The 14,986-nt window shown below is 38.9% G+C and overlaps 2 protein-coding genes across 3 annotated transcripts; one reads left to right on the top strand and one right to left on the bottom strand.

The window, feature by feature from the left end:
- Nucleotides 1-356: 356 nt before the first annotated feature.
- On the bottom strand, nt 357-11,242 carry LOC141840625 (uncharacterized). Of its 2 annotated transcripts, none has more exons than XM_074728665.1 (11): nt 10,806-11,242; nt 10,563-10,701; nt 10,304-10,486; nt 10,063-10,162; nt 9,956-9,983; nt 9,390-9,432; nt 6,431-6,583; nt 3,099-5,241; nt 1,090-2,446; nt 824-907; nt 357-689 (listed from the first exon to the last, which is right to left on the bottom strand). In XM_074728665.1, the coding sequence occupies exons 2-11, from the start codon at nt 10,619-10,621 to the stop codon at nt 631-633; spliced, it is 4,209 nt and encodes a 1,402-aa protein (XP_074584766.1). In that variant the 5' UTR covers nt 10,622-10,701; nt 10,806-11,242; the 3' UTR covers nt 357-630. The 2 variants fall into 2 exon arrangements, with proteins under 2 accessions (XP_074584766.1, XP_074584765.1); XM_074728664.1 differs by having other exon boundaries at nt 10,798-11,242.
- Nucleotides 11,243-12,090: 848 nt separating this feature from the next.
- LOC141840583 (uncharacterized) lies at nt 12,091-13,496 on the top strand. Its single transcript, XM_074728623.1, has 2 exons — nt 12,091-12,301; nt 12,427-13,496. Exon 2 carries the CDS (start codon nt 12,491-12,493, stop codon nt 12,911-12,913), a length of 423 nt encoding a protein of 140 aa, XP_074584724.1. The 5' UTR covers nt 12,091-12,301; nt 12,427-12,490; the 3' UTR covers nt 12,914-13,496.
- Nucleotides 13,497-14,986: the final 1,490 nt, after the last annotated feature.

Here is a 14,986-nt window from a genome sequence, read left to right on the forward strand (position 1 = left end):
GATCGCGATCGACAATGACGCGGTGGGTGATTTAGCTGTTTCCGACCAAATTATTCCCTAATAAAAAATGATAATTTCAATTAGTCGTATTGACTCAATCCTTGAGGGTGACCAACCCGATCCCCCAGAAATTTTCTATCGGTCACTAGTGTAAATTGGGAAGCGCACGTGCGGGTGCCTGAGTGAACTTGAATATCCTACCACGGCACCATTACCCCGGGGAGTGAATAAAATTTTGATTAATTATCTAAAGATCTTAGTGGCTGGAATGAGAATGGATGAAAAATGAAGAAGTAAAATGATGAGGAAATTGGCATCTCATTTGTAGAAAATAATTGCTTACTAGCACCGTAAAGCTGCACGCTGTAGTTCAAATAATATTTTTATACATATCAAAGTGTGGAAAATGAACAAGATTGCACCTCGGGCCATACAACATTGCCGTGCTAATCGACAAGTTAGCCTAACAGATTATGATCGATCGTCCAAATCTAAAGAGTGTGGCAAGGGGGCTAGGAACTCACAACGGGCAAGAATTCATCACTAAAGCCATTGTAATGGATCTATTGGAAAATTGGAACAATATGTAACACAGCCATATCGTACTCTTAGCTTCCGGATAATCCACTGTCACCTGAGCTTGGTTTCCTTGCTCCGAAACGAAGATAGTGAGAAGAAAGATCGAGGTGCTGCAAATATTATCAGATGGATCACAAAAGTCAATCGAACTATATATCCAAACGATTATCTTACAATGTAGAATTGGGAGTGAATTTGTCAGGAATTTTGAAAAAATTGTCAAGAATCAGAGGGCTTCTGTTACCTTTCAGGGAGCTTCCAGTCAGATGATCCTCTCTGAGTTTGAAATTTGCAGGCGGGTTTGGGATGGAGCTGCGCAATGATTCAGCTGCATAAACCAACCATGTTCAGCTACTAATATCGTCATCATAATCAAAAGAAGCAGCTAAAACAATCATGGATGGAAATAAAATTATCTGTCACTTAGTTTATAGTAGCACACATCGTTAGAAATATGCTGTTGTTAACTTAAGATAGAAGAAAGATCTTAGAAAAGGAAAAGATTTGTACCTCGTTCAGAGAACATCTCTCCTTCATTGAATCTGCCATGGGCAAGTGAATAACCCATTCTAGACTTCCTCAAATCTTCAGTTGGTCGGTTTACCACATCATGATCATCTTCAGTATCATCATCACCTTCAGAAGCTGTTGAAGCAGAAACCCAATCAGAGACAAGACTCTCTACGCCCCCCCTACTCTTCCTTCCGAATTTCAGTAATCGCTTGAACCCTTTTGTAACATCCCTGCGTGAGGGTTGCGATACATTAGCAGCAATCACAGGCATCTGGGCGCTTCCCCATTTTTTTCTTATCCTAGAAGCATCTGCCTCCATTTGATTTAATGGGTTTAAGCTCCATGATGCTGGACTGCCAATAGGTGACTCTGCACAAACATCAATATCTGATGTGTCAGGGTGGGCATTAAAGTTCCATGATCGAGGGCTTTCTCCAGGTGACACTTCTACATTCCCTGCAGGATGCTTAAACTTGGGGGAAACAGGAGCTGTACCATAATCTACTTGAGAAAGTGATTGCAAATCACCATCTTCTGAGCCAAAATCATCAGAGTTTTCATATTCTTGACTTTGCCTTTGCTTTTCACTATCTGTATCAAGGGGATAATCAGCAATCTCAGTATCTCCTTGAGCAGATGATCTCTCATGTATATCTTTATTCAAATCAGGTAAATTGCCTTGCTGAATTATACTTTCATAATACTCTCCGTCCTTATTCACCCCTGAAACAGCAGACGCTTTAGGTTTGGAAATGCTAATTCCTGAACAAGGACTTGCAACTTTCCCTTTCCTAACAAAAGACTTGGGCTCCTTACTCTTTTGAGCTTTATTGGTACAAACTGTATCTGCGTGTGACCTATCAAATCCAGGGAGTGAAGTATCAGGAATATCAGAATTGAGAGAAGAAAGGTCCAATTCACCGGGCATTGCTGCACTTTTTCTCATGGACTGAGACCTCCGTGACTTGTCTTCCATAACATGGTTAGTCTCTTCAACAATGCTCTTGCTTCGGGAAAGAATTTTAGTTCTCTCTCTTGTACTTACCCTGTTAGTTGCTGCTGATGGTTTTTTATTTTCCTTTCTGAAGTCGGTGAAGCTAGGGAGTGATTCAGCATGAGGATTTTCAGTTGGTGACCTGCTCTTTGTGGAAACTAATTTGGTAGATTTAACAGAAGGCTTAGGATTTGAAGATACTGATGTACGAGGCGTGGAAGAAGACAAAGCTTTGTTAGGTAAAAGCTTCAAGCTTTTAATATTATTAGCAAACATATTATAAGATGTTTGTTGGCCATGATCCACTTGTTCATATAGTTTGTCCAAGACTTCCTCCCCTTCAGCAACAGATTCAACAGCCTGCAACCAGAAAACAAATGGCTCTGCTAAAAAATTTCTGTAAACAAAAATCAAGCTGAGACTATTGAATAGTGTCCACGGATAATAAGATGGACTATCAGATAGAATTGGTAACAGTAAACAGCATATAAACTGCAATTTGATCTTGGTACAAGTTCCTGCACAAGTATGGATCTAGGTTTAAACACAACAAGATCCCCAACATTCTCTTACTAAGATCAAAACATGACTACAGGAAACCAAAAAGTCTGATTAACAGAACAAGTTTAAAAACTAAACCAACATTATCCAGACTAAAGGTATAGCACAAAAAATATATATATTAGCAACAAACCAAATAGGCATAACTGCTTGCAAATCTAGAATAGGTAGAACCATGCTAAAATAATTTGGTGCAGAGTAATACCAGATTAATTAAACAAAGATAGCATATGAGCAAAGCAAACCAGAATCCAATGCAATCTAAAACACTAAATTAAGCATCTTACATAACTTACAACGTCAAATCATATTCACACAAATCTAAGGATGTAATTCCTTCCAAACTGAAAAGTTATAGGTAGCCATAGATCTGTAGTGTAACAAATCTAGATTAAGTCATTGTAAATGTATAATACTAAAGGATAATTACAAAGAAGCTACATATCAGTACCTCATTTCGTCTTTTGCCAAAAGATCTCACTTTTTCTTCACGAAGATACGTTTTGTTTGAAACCTGTCTAACAACAGACCCTGAGTATCTTGAGTCCATTTCAGCCAGACTGTGTTCCAAACTCTCTCGCATTGCCTTCATTTTTGCTTCCTTTTGAGCCCTTTCTGTTTGCCACTCTACCACTAGCTTAGCGTCCCGTTTTTGCATGTATGCATAATACAACTTTCCTCTTGAATCATCTGCTGAGCTGAAGTTGTCAAATTTTTCATCAACCGAACCATACTCCTTTTTACCTGCCATTGGTTTCATGAATGCAGAATCAATTTCCATTTCCTTTTCACAAGTTTCCCTCAAGGATTTCTTAAGCAAGATATCAGTAGGTATCATTGCATGCCTTTTATCCATAGCGACAGGAGCCTGATCCTCAAGTCCCACAGGCATGCTTCTCCAATTATTATCTGTCTGATCACTAGGAGTTCTGAGCTTATGTGCGGCGAAAAGTTTTTCCAACTCATTAGCTTTCATTCTTAGTTCATCATTTAGGTCCTGATTTCCTTTTGATTGCTTGGTAACTTGAAGCTGCTCCATCCCATGGGCAGAAGGTGGTTCAATTACATCCAGTGCTTTCTTTGACATTCTAGAAGGCAAAGCTGGCGTAGAATTTGTTTTGTTATTTTTTAATTCATCTATGGTTGTCTCACAAACAGATAATTTTTGCTGAATTCTTTTTTCCATGTTATAGGTGTCTTCTTTTGTTTTAACTTGAGAATTTCCAGAAGGCACATGAAAAGCAGGAGCATTTCTTGCTCCAGCTTCCTCCACTTTCACAGGGAGAATTTTCCCCTGGGATTGAGAAGCCTGTAAATCACTTTCTGAATGTGAACCAGATAAAACTTTCAGCTGAACCTGAGAACCAAATGGACCTTTTGCTTTCACTTCTTTCACTTCTGCACCTGTTCTTCTACCAAACGTCCAGGATTGGTTAACTAAATTTCCTTGATATTTTGTACCAGCTCCATCTCTGCCAAGAGTTTCTCTAGTCCGGGGATGCACAATTTCTTGATCTTTCCGATTAACATGCTCAGCAATGGCAGATTGAGCTTGTCCTATTTCAAAAAGTGCCGTTTGATCTTTCATTTGAAATTGGCACCCTTCTTTTGACTGTAAGGTAGAAATTGCAAGATTTCCTGAATCAGTATTGTTTCTGTTATCTGGAAAGGTTTTTTGGTATATACTATTATTATTTTCATCATGAATTCTTGTTTGTTTATCCCATCCTGTAGAAGCATTGACGCAATGTTTGCCCTTCTCTACATCTGGATTGACCTTGGTTAGAGAGGACCCGACACCTTCATCCTTGTTACCATCTCCATCACCATAAAATCCTTTGTTCTGGTAATGTAAAGAAGAGGAAATATCTGTTGATCTTTGATCCACGAAGCCTTGTGATGTGACAGGATCCCTTGACCCTGAGGCCTTGGTCTCAGTTTTAACTCTCAATGGAAGCTGTAAGTTAGTAGAAGTAGGTGTTTCGATGGTACTCCCACTTCCTTTAATGTCATTAATACTGTTACTGGTGCTGCTGGTAAGATCAATACTCATGTCGCTAGCACCACTCCACCTTCTCAACACTGACTTCTCCGAAACATCAGAAGAGAGCCTCCTGTGGCCTTTACCTGATATTACCCTATTAACACCTGCAGAAGTGGCATTTCCAGAGTTTGCTGACTGCTCCTTTTGCTTGCTTTCAAAGAGGTTGATCCGATCCTGCACACTTAGCCGTCTAGATCCCCCTCGATCCTGCTGAGCTGGCTCATTAGCCGATGAAGCAGAAGCAATAGGCTCCTCTGATGCTGCCTTCTGCTGTAGGATGGATATGGCTTGCTGAGAAGTACCTGATGTCACTGTTGACTCTGTCCGTGATGTTTGCCTGTTAGCATTGTAATGCTGAGGATCACCATCATCAGGTGGATTACCAGCACTAAGTTGCAACTCTAGCTCATCTATAGACATGTCCGAGCTTGAGGACGAACGGAGGTTCTGCTCGGCAAAGCTTTTCAAATGATGATGCAGAGACTGTGACTGATGGGCCGTGAGATCAGGATGCTTTTGGCAAATCAAAATGAATTTGTTGCATGCCTCACTGTTGACAATACCATGCACATTTCAATGTGATCACCATAAACATTAGTTTGAAAAATTACAATTATGAGAGAAAGTAGAAATAGTATACTGATACAAAATGAAATAAATTAACTAGTCCAACAAGAATCACAAACCCTTGTGAAATTTAATGAAGGTGAAGATACAAAGATCCTAGCATATGTGAACTATGCTGTTTAGTCTATATGGAGGCATTCACACCTATGAACCTTGAGATTTTTAATTCTTTAATGATGTTTGCTGACCAAGCTTGATCACATTTAACTGTCCCATTATATTAGATAATCCAGCACAAAATAAAACAAGGTTTTGTTGACAACTGATAAGGTGTTACCCAGATGACAAGGTGTTCATCAATGTATGGCGCTAAAGGAAAATCACAGCTTTCTCCTTTCTGGCAATGGCTTACCCAGATGACATGTAGAAATATTACACACTCCCACCAAAATCACTAGTCAATAGATACTTCATATCTTGGAATTAGTTCACTTAATATCTGAAGTGGCATCACCATGCTACCTCACTGCCATGATAGGAAACATACAACCTATGCCAACTTTCATAGCCCTTGACATCACTCAACAAATTGCTGGTGTGGATGCCCTGCACTAAACAAGATTTGTGGATCTTGGCGGATATCCTGCCAGTTTTGCAGTACCAACCAGGTAGGACATGGGAAGGACAGGCATTCCATGATCAGAAGCAAACTGACAAATTAATTTGGTTGTACCCTAGTTCTCTTGTGATGTCTTAGCTAGCCCTATGCCGCCACAAGCTGAAGGGAAGAATGGAAGGAGAATATGGAACTATAATGTGTGAACAACACATCGTCAAAGAATATAGTTTTAGCATTGCAATGGCAAGCCACCACTCCTTAATTACCTAGATAAGGCTCGGACTATCAACAACGACAATGGAACACATGTTTTCCCACGAGTTAGATGAAGTCCAAATATCAGTGTTAGCAAATAGTTATAGAGAAATGGAACCAAAACATTGAGGTTGCATTCAAGATATTTACACCAGAAGAAAAAGTCTAGAACATTCAAATTGATAGGAGAAATAGGGAACAATAACAGAGATAAATACACTAACCGACCATTTTTTTTTATCACCATCTGCTACACATACCATAAGATAAGATATTTTTTCTCATTTCCGTTACTTACATTAGACGAATTGCACCAAAGTACTCAGCAAAGAGAAGAAGCTCAGAGGCATTATCAATGGAAAATCCAGCAGAACAAGCCCGAGCACATGCTGTGGCCAGGTCTTGCTTAAGAGTGACAAGCCTCAAATCAATGGCTCTTAGAAGCTCATTCCTGCCAGCAAAGCCATAGTGAGAATGACAACTAATTTTCGAAGAAAAGGAATTAGCTATCAATCAATCTTACTAAAGCTTTTGGTTAATGCTTATTCAAAATTTTGGAACACATTCAAGGAACTTATTGGCAAATTATTTTGAAGTTTCATCAGCATAAACTGCTGCTATTTTGAGAAATTAAATTTTAGGAAACTATGGGGGTCTTTGACAGAAATCAAATTACACATTTCAGTAAAATAACCCAATGGTACATATAAGTTGAATAATCTTTGAAAACCACTAATTTTCATGATCATATTTGCTAATTAGCATCATGTAGGAATCATCAATTTCATTTGTTGTCATGCCAACAAATAACTCCTACACAATCCAAATAAGAAATTTGATTTCTTAGATCAGATAAAATAGATTATAAAGAGACAATGTTGGTAGAGATTTTGGATTAATAATCACATGGGCAAGAATAAAAAAATTGAAATTCTAGCAGTGATATGGTGATTGGAAAATTAATTTATTTCAGTTTGCTACTGTCATTCCTCGGTATGTAATCATGCACTATTGCCTAGGAATGATGTAGCCACTTATGTTACTTGGACTTGGATGACAATATTCAAGATGGGTATGTTAGGTCTAAAGAATGTCCACATCTCCACAATGACATGATATTGTCCACTTTGAGCCTAAGTGGTATTTCATCCTTTTAAACTCATGATCTTTCCCATGTGTTTTAGATGTGGGACTATGTTTGCACCCTTGCAACCCAACAATCCCCCCCTCAAACAAAGGACCACTAGAAGCTCCGCTACCATTTCTCATGGTCCGGCTGCCATGTCCCTCATGGTCCGAGCCTCCCCTACTTCCTTTGTTTTCCCCGAGGGTCCCCACATGGTTAGATCTGGATCATGGAAGCCATTTCTCATGGTCCGGCTGCCATGTCCCTCATGGTCCGGCTGCCATGTCCCTCATGGTCCGAGCCTCCCCTACTTCTTTTGTTTTCCCCGAGGGTCCCCACATGGTTAGATCTGGATCATGGCTCATCCGGCGATTAGTCCGGTGAAGAGCGGCCTCGCTCTGATACCAATTGTTAGGTCCAAAAGGATGTTCGTATCTCCACAATGACATGATATTGTCCACTTTGGGCCTAAGCCTTCATGGTTTTGTTCTTGGGCTCTCCCCAAAAGGCCTCATGCCAATGGAAATACTTTTCATCCTTTTAAACTTATGATCTTTCCCATGTGTTTTAGATGTGGGACTATGTTTGCACCCTTGCAACCCAACAGGGTATAGTCCTAGGTGTCTGATAATTAATCATCTAAGAGTAGGGGCACAAGGACTTGGCAGAAAAGACCCATAATCTCGACCACAACAGCCAAACTAGCTTCCTTAGGAACAGATAGAGTCTAGTGAAATGAAACCATGGGATTGTAAGTGCATTATTTTATAAGAGTTAATATATTTACTGCTATTACAAAGAAAAAATAGCCTCAATAAGAATATCTTATTTGAAATAAATCATCCTCAAGCATCAGTCTTAAAAATTGGCACACTGCATTATCACATAGGATTAACAATTGTATAAGAATTGGCACCTATGTTATTTTAGCATTCTGGCACAAGATTGAAATTTTAGCATGAACCAATTCTTTAAACCTTGTCTAGCAATATTGTTTTAAATGTAGGATTCATGAATTTATAACAAAATAATGCAAATTGAATGTAAAAAAGAAAGCCTATCATATAGGATTAACAATTGTATAAGAATTATGATAATCCAATTCAACTAAAATATGATTCTATAGGAACCATATTTGGGGGGAACAAACCAAGTCATCAGAAATAAATCTAACTTCTCAAAATTAAACCTAGCAATGGTCATTAAAGTGAGCCGCCAATCCCATTCTAAAAAGAGGGAAGGTAAAATTTGTATCATTATAAAAAGAGAAAAGTGGGTGAAATCCAAGAGTAGAGAACTTAAAATATGTGGACTCAAAATCAACCATGGGGTTGGACTCTACACTCTCAATGAAGAAAAGATGCAAATCTTCCCACATTGCGACCTGAAATTGACAGTCAAGGTAGAGTTAACATGCCTGAGGAAAAGTCCCTGACATGTTAATATCACTTTTGTCTTTCTCGCTTCACTTTGCATTGCTGGTGTCTTTATCTTCCTCGCTTCAACTATGTTAATGTCATTGAAACTTGGAGTTGGCAAGATGAGTGTAAATTTGACAATAGTATTCTATTGTCAGAAAAGCTATATGAAATCAAAGATATAATGTACTTGTTTATCAAGGTGAGCATTGGACCTAGTTAGTAATCTTTTTAGTCTATCTCACATTTTGTGAACTAAATCTAATGATTCACAATTCAAAATTTTACTAAAACAATCATGGTCAAACGTTGATTCAACAATCTTCAGATCTAGTAGTCCACTGCTAGGATTGCTAGGATCAAACATAAGTCAATGATTCAGGCATATCCTGAACGGATGTGTCTTGTTTATCATAAAAAGAATAGATCTCAAAAATATTTCATAGTAGATGTATATTTGTTACACAGGTTCTCCAGTGGTTGAACAAACAAATAAGAATCAGGATTGGTAATTGAATAATTAAACAGAGAAATAGGACCAATAGGCAAGTAATTCAAAATTGTATGATCAATAGTCCATCTTTTTAACTCTGAGCTAGCAGTTCATAGAAAAAGACAACAAGTTTTAATAATAATGAAAGATTACCCACACAACTAGAACAAAAAATAGATAGGTTGATCCAAATTTGCATATGCAAGCAATAAAAACATACTTTGTTACATCTGCAGCTGCTACAGAACTGGTATCATCTTCACCTGAGACGAAAAATCAAGGATATTATCAAGCCAACAATGGATACCACTTGTATGCAATAACCTGAATCCCAACTATTTGAAGTCACTCAAATGGATCTTATTCCACCATTAAAATCTATGTAAAGCTATATGCTAGTAATATCTAGATGTTTTAAATCACTTCAATATGCTGGTAATAGAATTTTCCTTGTTGATGGATTTCCAAATGAGGAGACAAACAAGTTTGACCCTCCATTCCATGTTGGGTTAATATTTCGTACTCATATCGGTGGAGGGTAGTTGCACACACAAGTTAAAGATGGTTTCCAATTTTCAGCACACTAAATGTGCAATTTCCATACATAAGGTTGCATTACACAAACTTAGCAAAGACACAATCCAGTCAGTATCCTGTCAATTTCATAGAGGAAAGGCTTCCATGAAATGCATAAAATTAGAAAAACGGAAGCAAAAAGAATTTTACTGTGCCTTATCAAGCAACAAAATCAGTGTGTAGATCTAAAGGAAACAAGACCAAGCGTACCTGCTCTACCAGAAAGTTTCCCTGCACCCTGCAATACAGAGTAATCAATTCAACATCATTAGAAAAATGGAAGTATTCAAACAATGTTCCATAATCAATGGGATTACCTGTGAATAAATTCGACTGGCTCCTTCCAACTGTGACATCTCTGCATCACACGTATTGACTGACTCAAGCACCTCAGGTGTGCTAACAAACCGAACAAACCTGCAGTCAATAATTATTGTAAGAAAATTGAACAGAAGCTTCTTTGAGGTGTTGAAGGATCAAGGAGTAAAGCAAGTCATAACTCATTGTCTATAAACGCAATTTGACTAGCATTGAGGTATGACATTGTGTTAATTAAACCTTTCGAGAGTTCCTTTATTGAACCATCGGTTGCCAACTGTGGAACCCTCAAGTTCCAGTTTTATCGATTTGTCTGAACACGCTGCTTGCTCTTCTACAACTTTCAAATGTGTTAGGAAGGGCTTTAAGAAACCAGAAGCTATCTTCTCGGTCCTCCCATTTCCAGAGACAAACAGCTCACATCTGCAAAATGTATTTTTTTTACTTCAAGAAACTAAGAAAATTGAACCCAAAAACCCATCTCGAAGGTGAATTTCACCTTGATCGCCTTGGCGATAGCTCAAATACAGCACAGTCAAGAGGCGTGTCAGAGTTCATCTTCTCAGTCCGACAAAGCAGCTTCCTTATCGGTTCACCAGCAACACCACTCCACAATCAGAAAACACGAAACCCTCGCCCTACAATACCGCAAACACGCGATCTCTTCAATTAAATCCGTTGTTATACCAGTCTGATTCCAAGAGCGAAACAATAAAACAACAAAAATCGCCAACTTGCAAACCGCATCGAGATCGAAGCTCAACTCAGATCTACCAGATCAAGCCAATAACCCAATGATCCACTCAGGAATCAAAGCTCCGAGCAGATAACAAAGACCCCGACGAGCATTGGCTTAGATTTTGCCGGCTCGCCACATACTACCACAATGCTGATGCATCGCGAGGCCAGGCAGTCCAAGAACCTCGCGATGGACCGATCGAGGGATTGAAGAGCTGGAAAGGAGTAGCGGGCGCTAGGTATGCGTCAAAAACGGACTTTGTCAGTTCACCCAAGCGTCTGCAGTCTGCTTCCTCGATCCGGGATCTCAGCAGCAGTGGGTGGGTAGGTAGAAAGAGATTGAGGAGAGGAGCGAGCAATGGAGGACGGTCCGAAGCGGAAAGAGATGAGACCAATGGAGAAGCAAAAGAAGGGAGAGCAGGCGGTGGCTTTACTCTTCCATCTCTACCTTCTCTAATCTTGTGAGAAAGGGAAGTGGAAGACGAGAAGAGAGAGAGAGAGGAGTTGAGGAGAGAGAGTGCCGAGCCATTTCATGGACAGCCTTTTAGCAGTTCTAGTGGACTGGAGTACCGAAAATACCCCTAATTTGGAGAGAAATTACATGAACAAAATATAGATATTGAAGGAAATAATTTTTGATATATCGGTGCTAAAATAATCGCCACGTCATTATCACACTTTTTTTTAATAAAATTCTGTCGTTTTTTATGACCCGGCCCACTGAATTTTATAATTCAAACCCAAGCCCAGCCCAGCCCACTTGAATGAATAGTTAGCACCCATTTGACGGACGGTGAAAGTAATTATAGAGACATCGAGGGAGCGATATGAAGGCCAAGGGCCCATTTGAATGAATATCCTCCTGCGTCGTAATCAACTGCACCTCCTCACATATGGTTGACGGACGGTAAGACGACGCCACCTTTTTTGCATACGAAAAGAGGGAGCGATATGAAAAACTATAATTCGAAGTCTGCCTTGCTCAGCAAGCCGTTGAAATTACGCAACGACTACGCTTAACTCAATTGCTGAATTGGCGGACAGCTGGCGTTTTCTTACGCATCCAGTATCGAATACCCGTCAATCTTACCTGGTTGATGGTTGCTTGTTGACGTGGCTCCACTGTTTTGAAAATTGATCGATACTCGAGCGCATGTAGCACGAGGGGTGACGTGTAACGGAACGAGTGTGAAAGCAGGCGCGAGCCTTCGCCCACTCGGGGCCCGCCGACCGCCCGCTCGATAAATACCCTTCGTTCGCTCCAGTTCTCCTACCCTACCCACCGACGAACCACCGCTGCGCCTCCGTAGCTAGCAGCGAGAGAAGGAAGAACGAGAAGAAACAGTGAAAGGAGAAATCGGAGAAACCCAAGAGAAAGCGTAAGCAAGCCGTCGATCGAGAGATGGAAGTGTCTACGGCGCAAGAAGAGGAGTCGAAGTTGCCACCGGCGGCCGCAGCGGGAGGAGACGACGAAGAGAAGGAGTCTCCCGAGCCGAGAAGGTAGCATCCGCTCTCGCTTCTTGTCCGTTCTCGCAGATCGGTGGTCTTTTCTCCTTCCTGTCTTTTCTAGGTTTGAGTGAGTTCGAATCGAGGTTTCGATCTGAATCCGCGGTTTGTTTGTTTAGGTGAGTCTTGATCTTTTAGATCCCGGAGAAACAGCTTGTTTCTTCCCGGTTCGTTTTTTTCGTCATGTCGGGGATGCCGATTGCTAGCGGAGAAGAGGTGGAGTTCGCGGCGTGCGATTGCTGCGGGATGACGGAGGAGTGCACGCCGGCGTATATTGCGGGGGTGCGGGAGCGGCATGGCGGTCGGTGGATCTGCGGCCTCTGCGCGGAGGCCGTGCAGGACGAGATCTGCCGCTTTGGGCTCCTGATCTCGCCCGAGGAGGCCATGGTCCGGCACGCCACATTCTGCCGTAACTTCCGGTCGGCAAAAGCGCCGCCGGCCGACTCAGCGGAGCAACTGATCGCCGCCGTCAAGCAGCTCCTCCGGCGGAGCCTCGAATCGCCGCGGACGGTGGGCGGCCCCCCGTCCGCAAGCGACGGTGCGCCCCGGTCCAGTCTAGACCGGGCAGGTAACGGCCTTCCTGCCTTGCTTGGCTCAGAAGGATAAAGAGCAGAATCAATATCTCAAAAAAAAGAGAAGAAAAAAAAAGCGAGGCAGAAAAAACACGCGAATATTAACGATAAAAAGAAGCAATTATTTACCAACTTGCAATCTCCAGGATTCAAAGAATAGCTTTATGTCTGGCTAAAATTCGCATTTAACTATGCTCAATTGTAGATGTTTCATGGGAAATAGAAAATATCCATTTTCCACAAGTTTAAAAGAAAAATAAAAATAGAAGAAATAAAAAATATATATATATAGTTTATTTGGATTGAGAAGCTCAAGTTTTTTTTGTATGATTGCTTGCACTTGTGAAATTTGCTGCTGATTTTCACTCGACGACGCATGTTAAATAGAAAATATTTTTATTTGGCACAAAGACGATAAAGCATATATTTTTTTAAAGCTTTCTAAATATTTTAATCTGTTTGATTAATTCTTCATAAGTCTACGTTTCAGTCATATATGTCTTGTTCCTGATAGCAAGTTGATAATGGCCACAATTTTTAATGCATGATTGCTGGCTGGTCATGACCTCGACACTTCAAAAAATTCATTTCAGTCACTATTTAATGGCCTACTATGGAAACCATTTGTCACTATTGTTATTATGGGAACTGTAATCATAGAAAAGTTTATAATAATCAATCAATTTGTTGCAAGTTGAGTTATGGCAATCATTATAATTTGTGTGAAACATAAAATAATGTTAGAACATATTTATTTTTTTTAAGATTGACCGTGTAAGATTGTTGAGGTGGTGAAGTTTATCTTTTATTGAAGTTGATACCTATTGATATATATCAAGCAAAAAAGAAGAAAAATATTGCATGATGGAAGAGCACACATGAATTAGAGTTGTGATGCTCTTACAAGGCATTACAAGGCGCACGCATGGTCCAAGTTGTTGATGCGTAATTAATAGGGGTGGTATATCATGACTTCAAGGATATAATGGGCATGTCATGATTAGCATTGATGTCTAATTAGAGGATCGTATTACTTAACGTTATCTTCATGCTTGGAGCCACCCGCCTTACCTTAGCTTAATAAAATCAGATTGGATTTATGATTCGGAAATTTTTTTTGAGTTGAGTTGGATTTGGGTTGACTCAGATTGACTTGAATTAAAAATCAAAAGTAAAATGATGGAAAAATAGAACTTGAAATTTGAAAATTTTGTGATATTTGAAATTTTTTTGATTTTATATTGACATCATAAAATTTTATCATATAATATTTATTTTGTAAAAAATTTAAATTTTTTAAACAATTATTTCTTTAGAGAGTAATTAATAGCTTAGACAATTAAATTTTAAAATTTAAATATTTAAACTTATGAAATATAATTATTATAATTAGATGAGATTTGTTATTATGTGTTTAAATTAAAAAATTATTATTATGTATTTTGAATTTTTTTTAATTATTTTTTAAAAAATAAAAGAATAATATGACATAGTTGGTTGATATTCAGGTTTGTCTGAGTTTAGGTTTGGATTTGTGATTTTCAGATTGATTTAGGATTCGGATTAGAAATTTTTTATAGTAAATTTGCTTTATAGATATACCTTTCGATCCATTTTAATTGACACCCTTAATAAATTTGACATGTTATTGTGCATTTACATTTATCTTGTTTTTATTTTATTTGTATTTACCCTTTTCACTATTGTGCATTTACATTTATCTTCTTTTTATGTTATTTATAGTTAACCTTTTCACTTCGATTCTTTGTGCATTCCTCTTTTTATTGTATTACTGACTTTGTTTATTGCTTAAGACAATTGATACTAGTGAGAAGTGATATATAATTGGAGTATTTTCACATAGCATGTAAAGTTTTTTCCCCACGTCACTTATTTTTATAAGTTTGTTTTGAGGAATCTGAGACTTTTTTTTAAACTTCCTTTAGTGCACTTAGATCTCATTATTTTAGTTTTTTTATATAATAAATCTTTCTTATTTCATTAATGACTTATGTAACTGGATACAAAACATTTCATGGGAGAATGTGCTAGTGCATTAGTTTATTAATTAAGGGATGTAGTTCATACTTTCACGTAGATGTTCAGT

This window comes from Curcuma longa, chromosome 11, assembly GCF_044706935.1.
Source record: "Curcuma longa cultivar G26 ecotype Majalengka, Jawa Barat chromosome 11, ITB_CL_G26_1.1, whole genome shotgun sequence".
NCBI lineage: Eukaryota > Viridiplantae > Streptophyta > Magnoliopsida > Zingiberales > Zingiberaceae > Curcuma > Curcuma longa.

What these genes read in the sequence shown, in the direction of transcription:
- LOC141840583 (XM_074728623.1), top strand. Translation starts at nt 12,491, where the DNA reads ATGTCGGGGATGCCGATTGCTAGCGGAGAAGAGGTGGAGTTCGCGGCG.
- LOC141840625 (XM_074728665.1), bottom strand. Translation starts at nt 10,621, where the DNA reads ATGAACTCTGACACGCCTCTTGACTGTGCTGTATTTGAGCTATCGCCA. An exon ending in CTATCGCCAAGGCGATCAAG is followed by an intron (nt 10,487 to 10,562) that starts GTGAAATTCACC and finishes TACATTTTGCAG; the next exon opens with ATGTGAGCTGTTTGTCTCTG. An exon ending in GAAACTTTCTGGTAGAGCAG is followed by an intron (nt 9,433 to 9,955) that starts GTACGCTTGGTC and finishes TTTTCGTCTCAG; the next exon opens with GTGAAGATGATACCAGTTCT.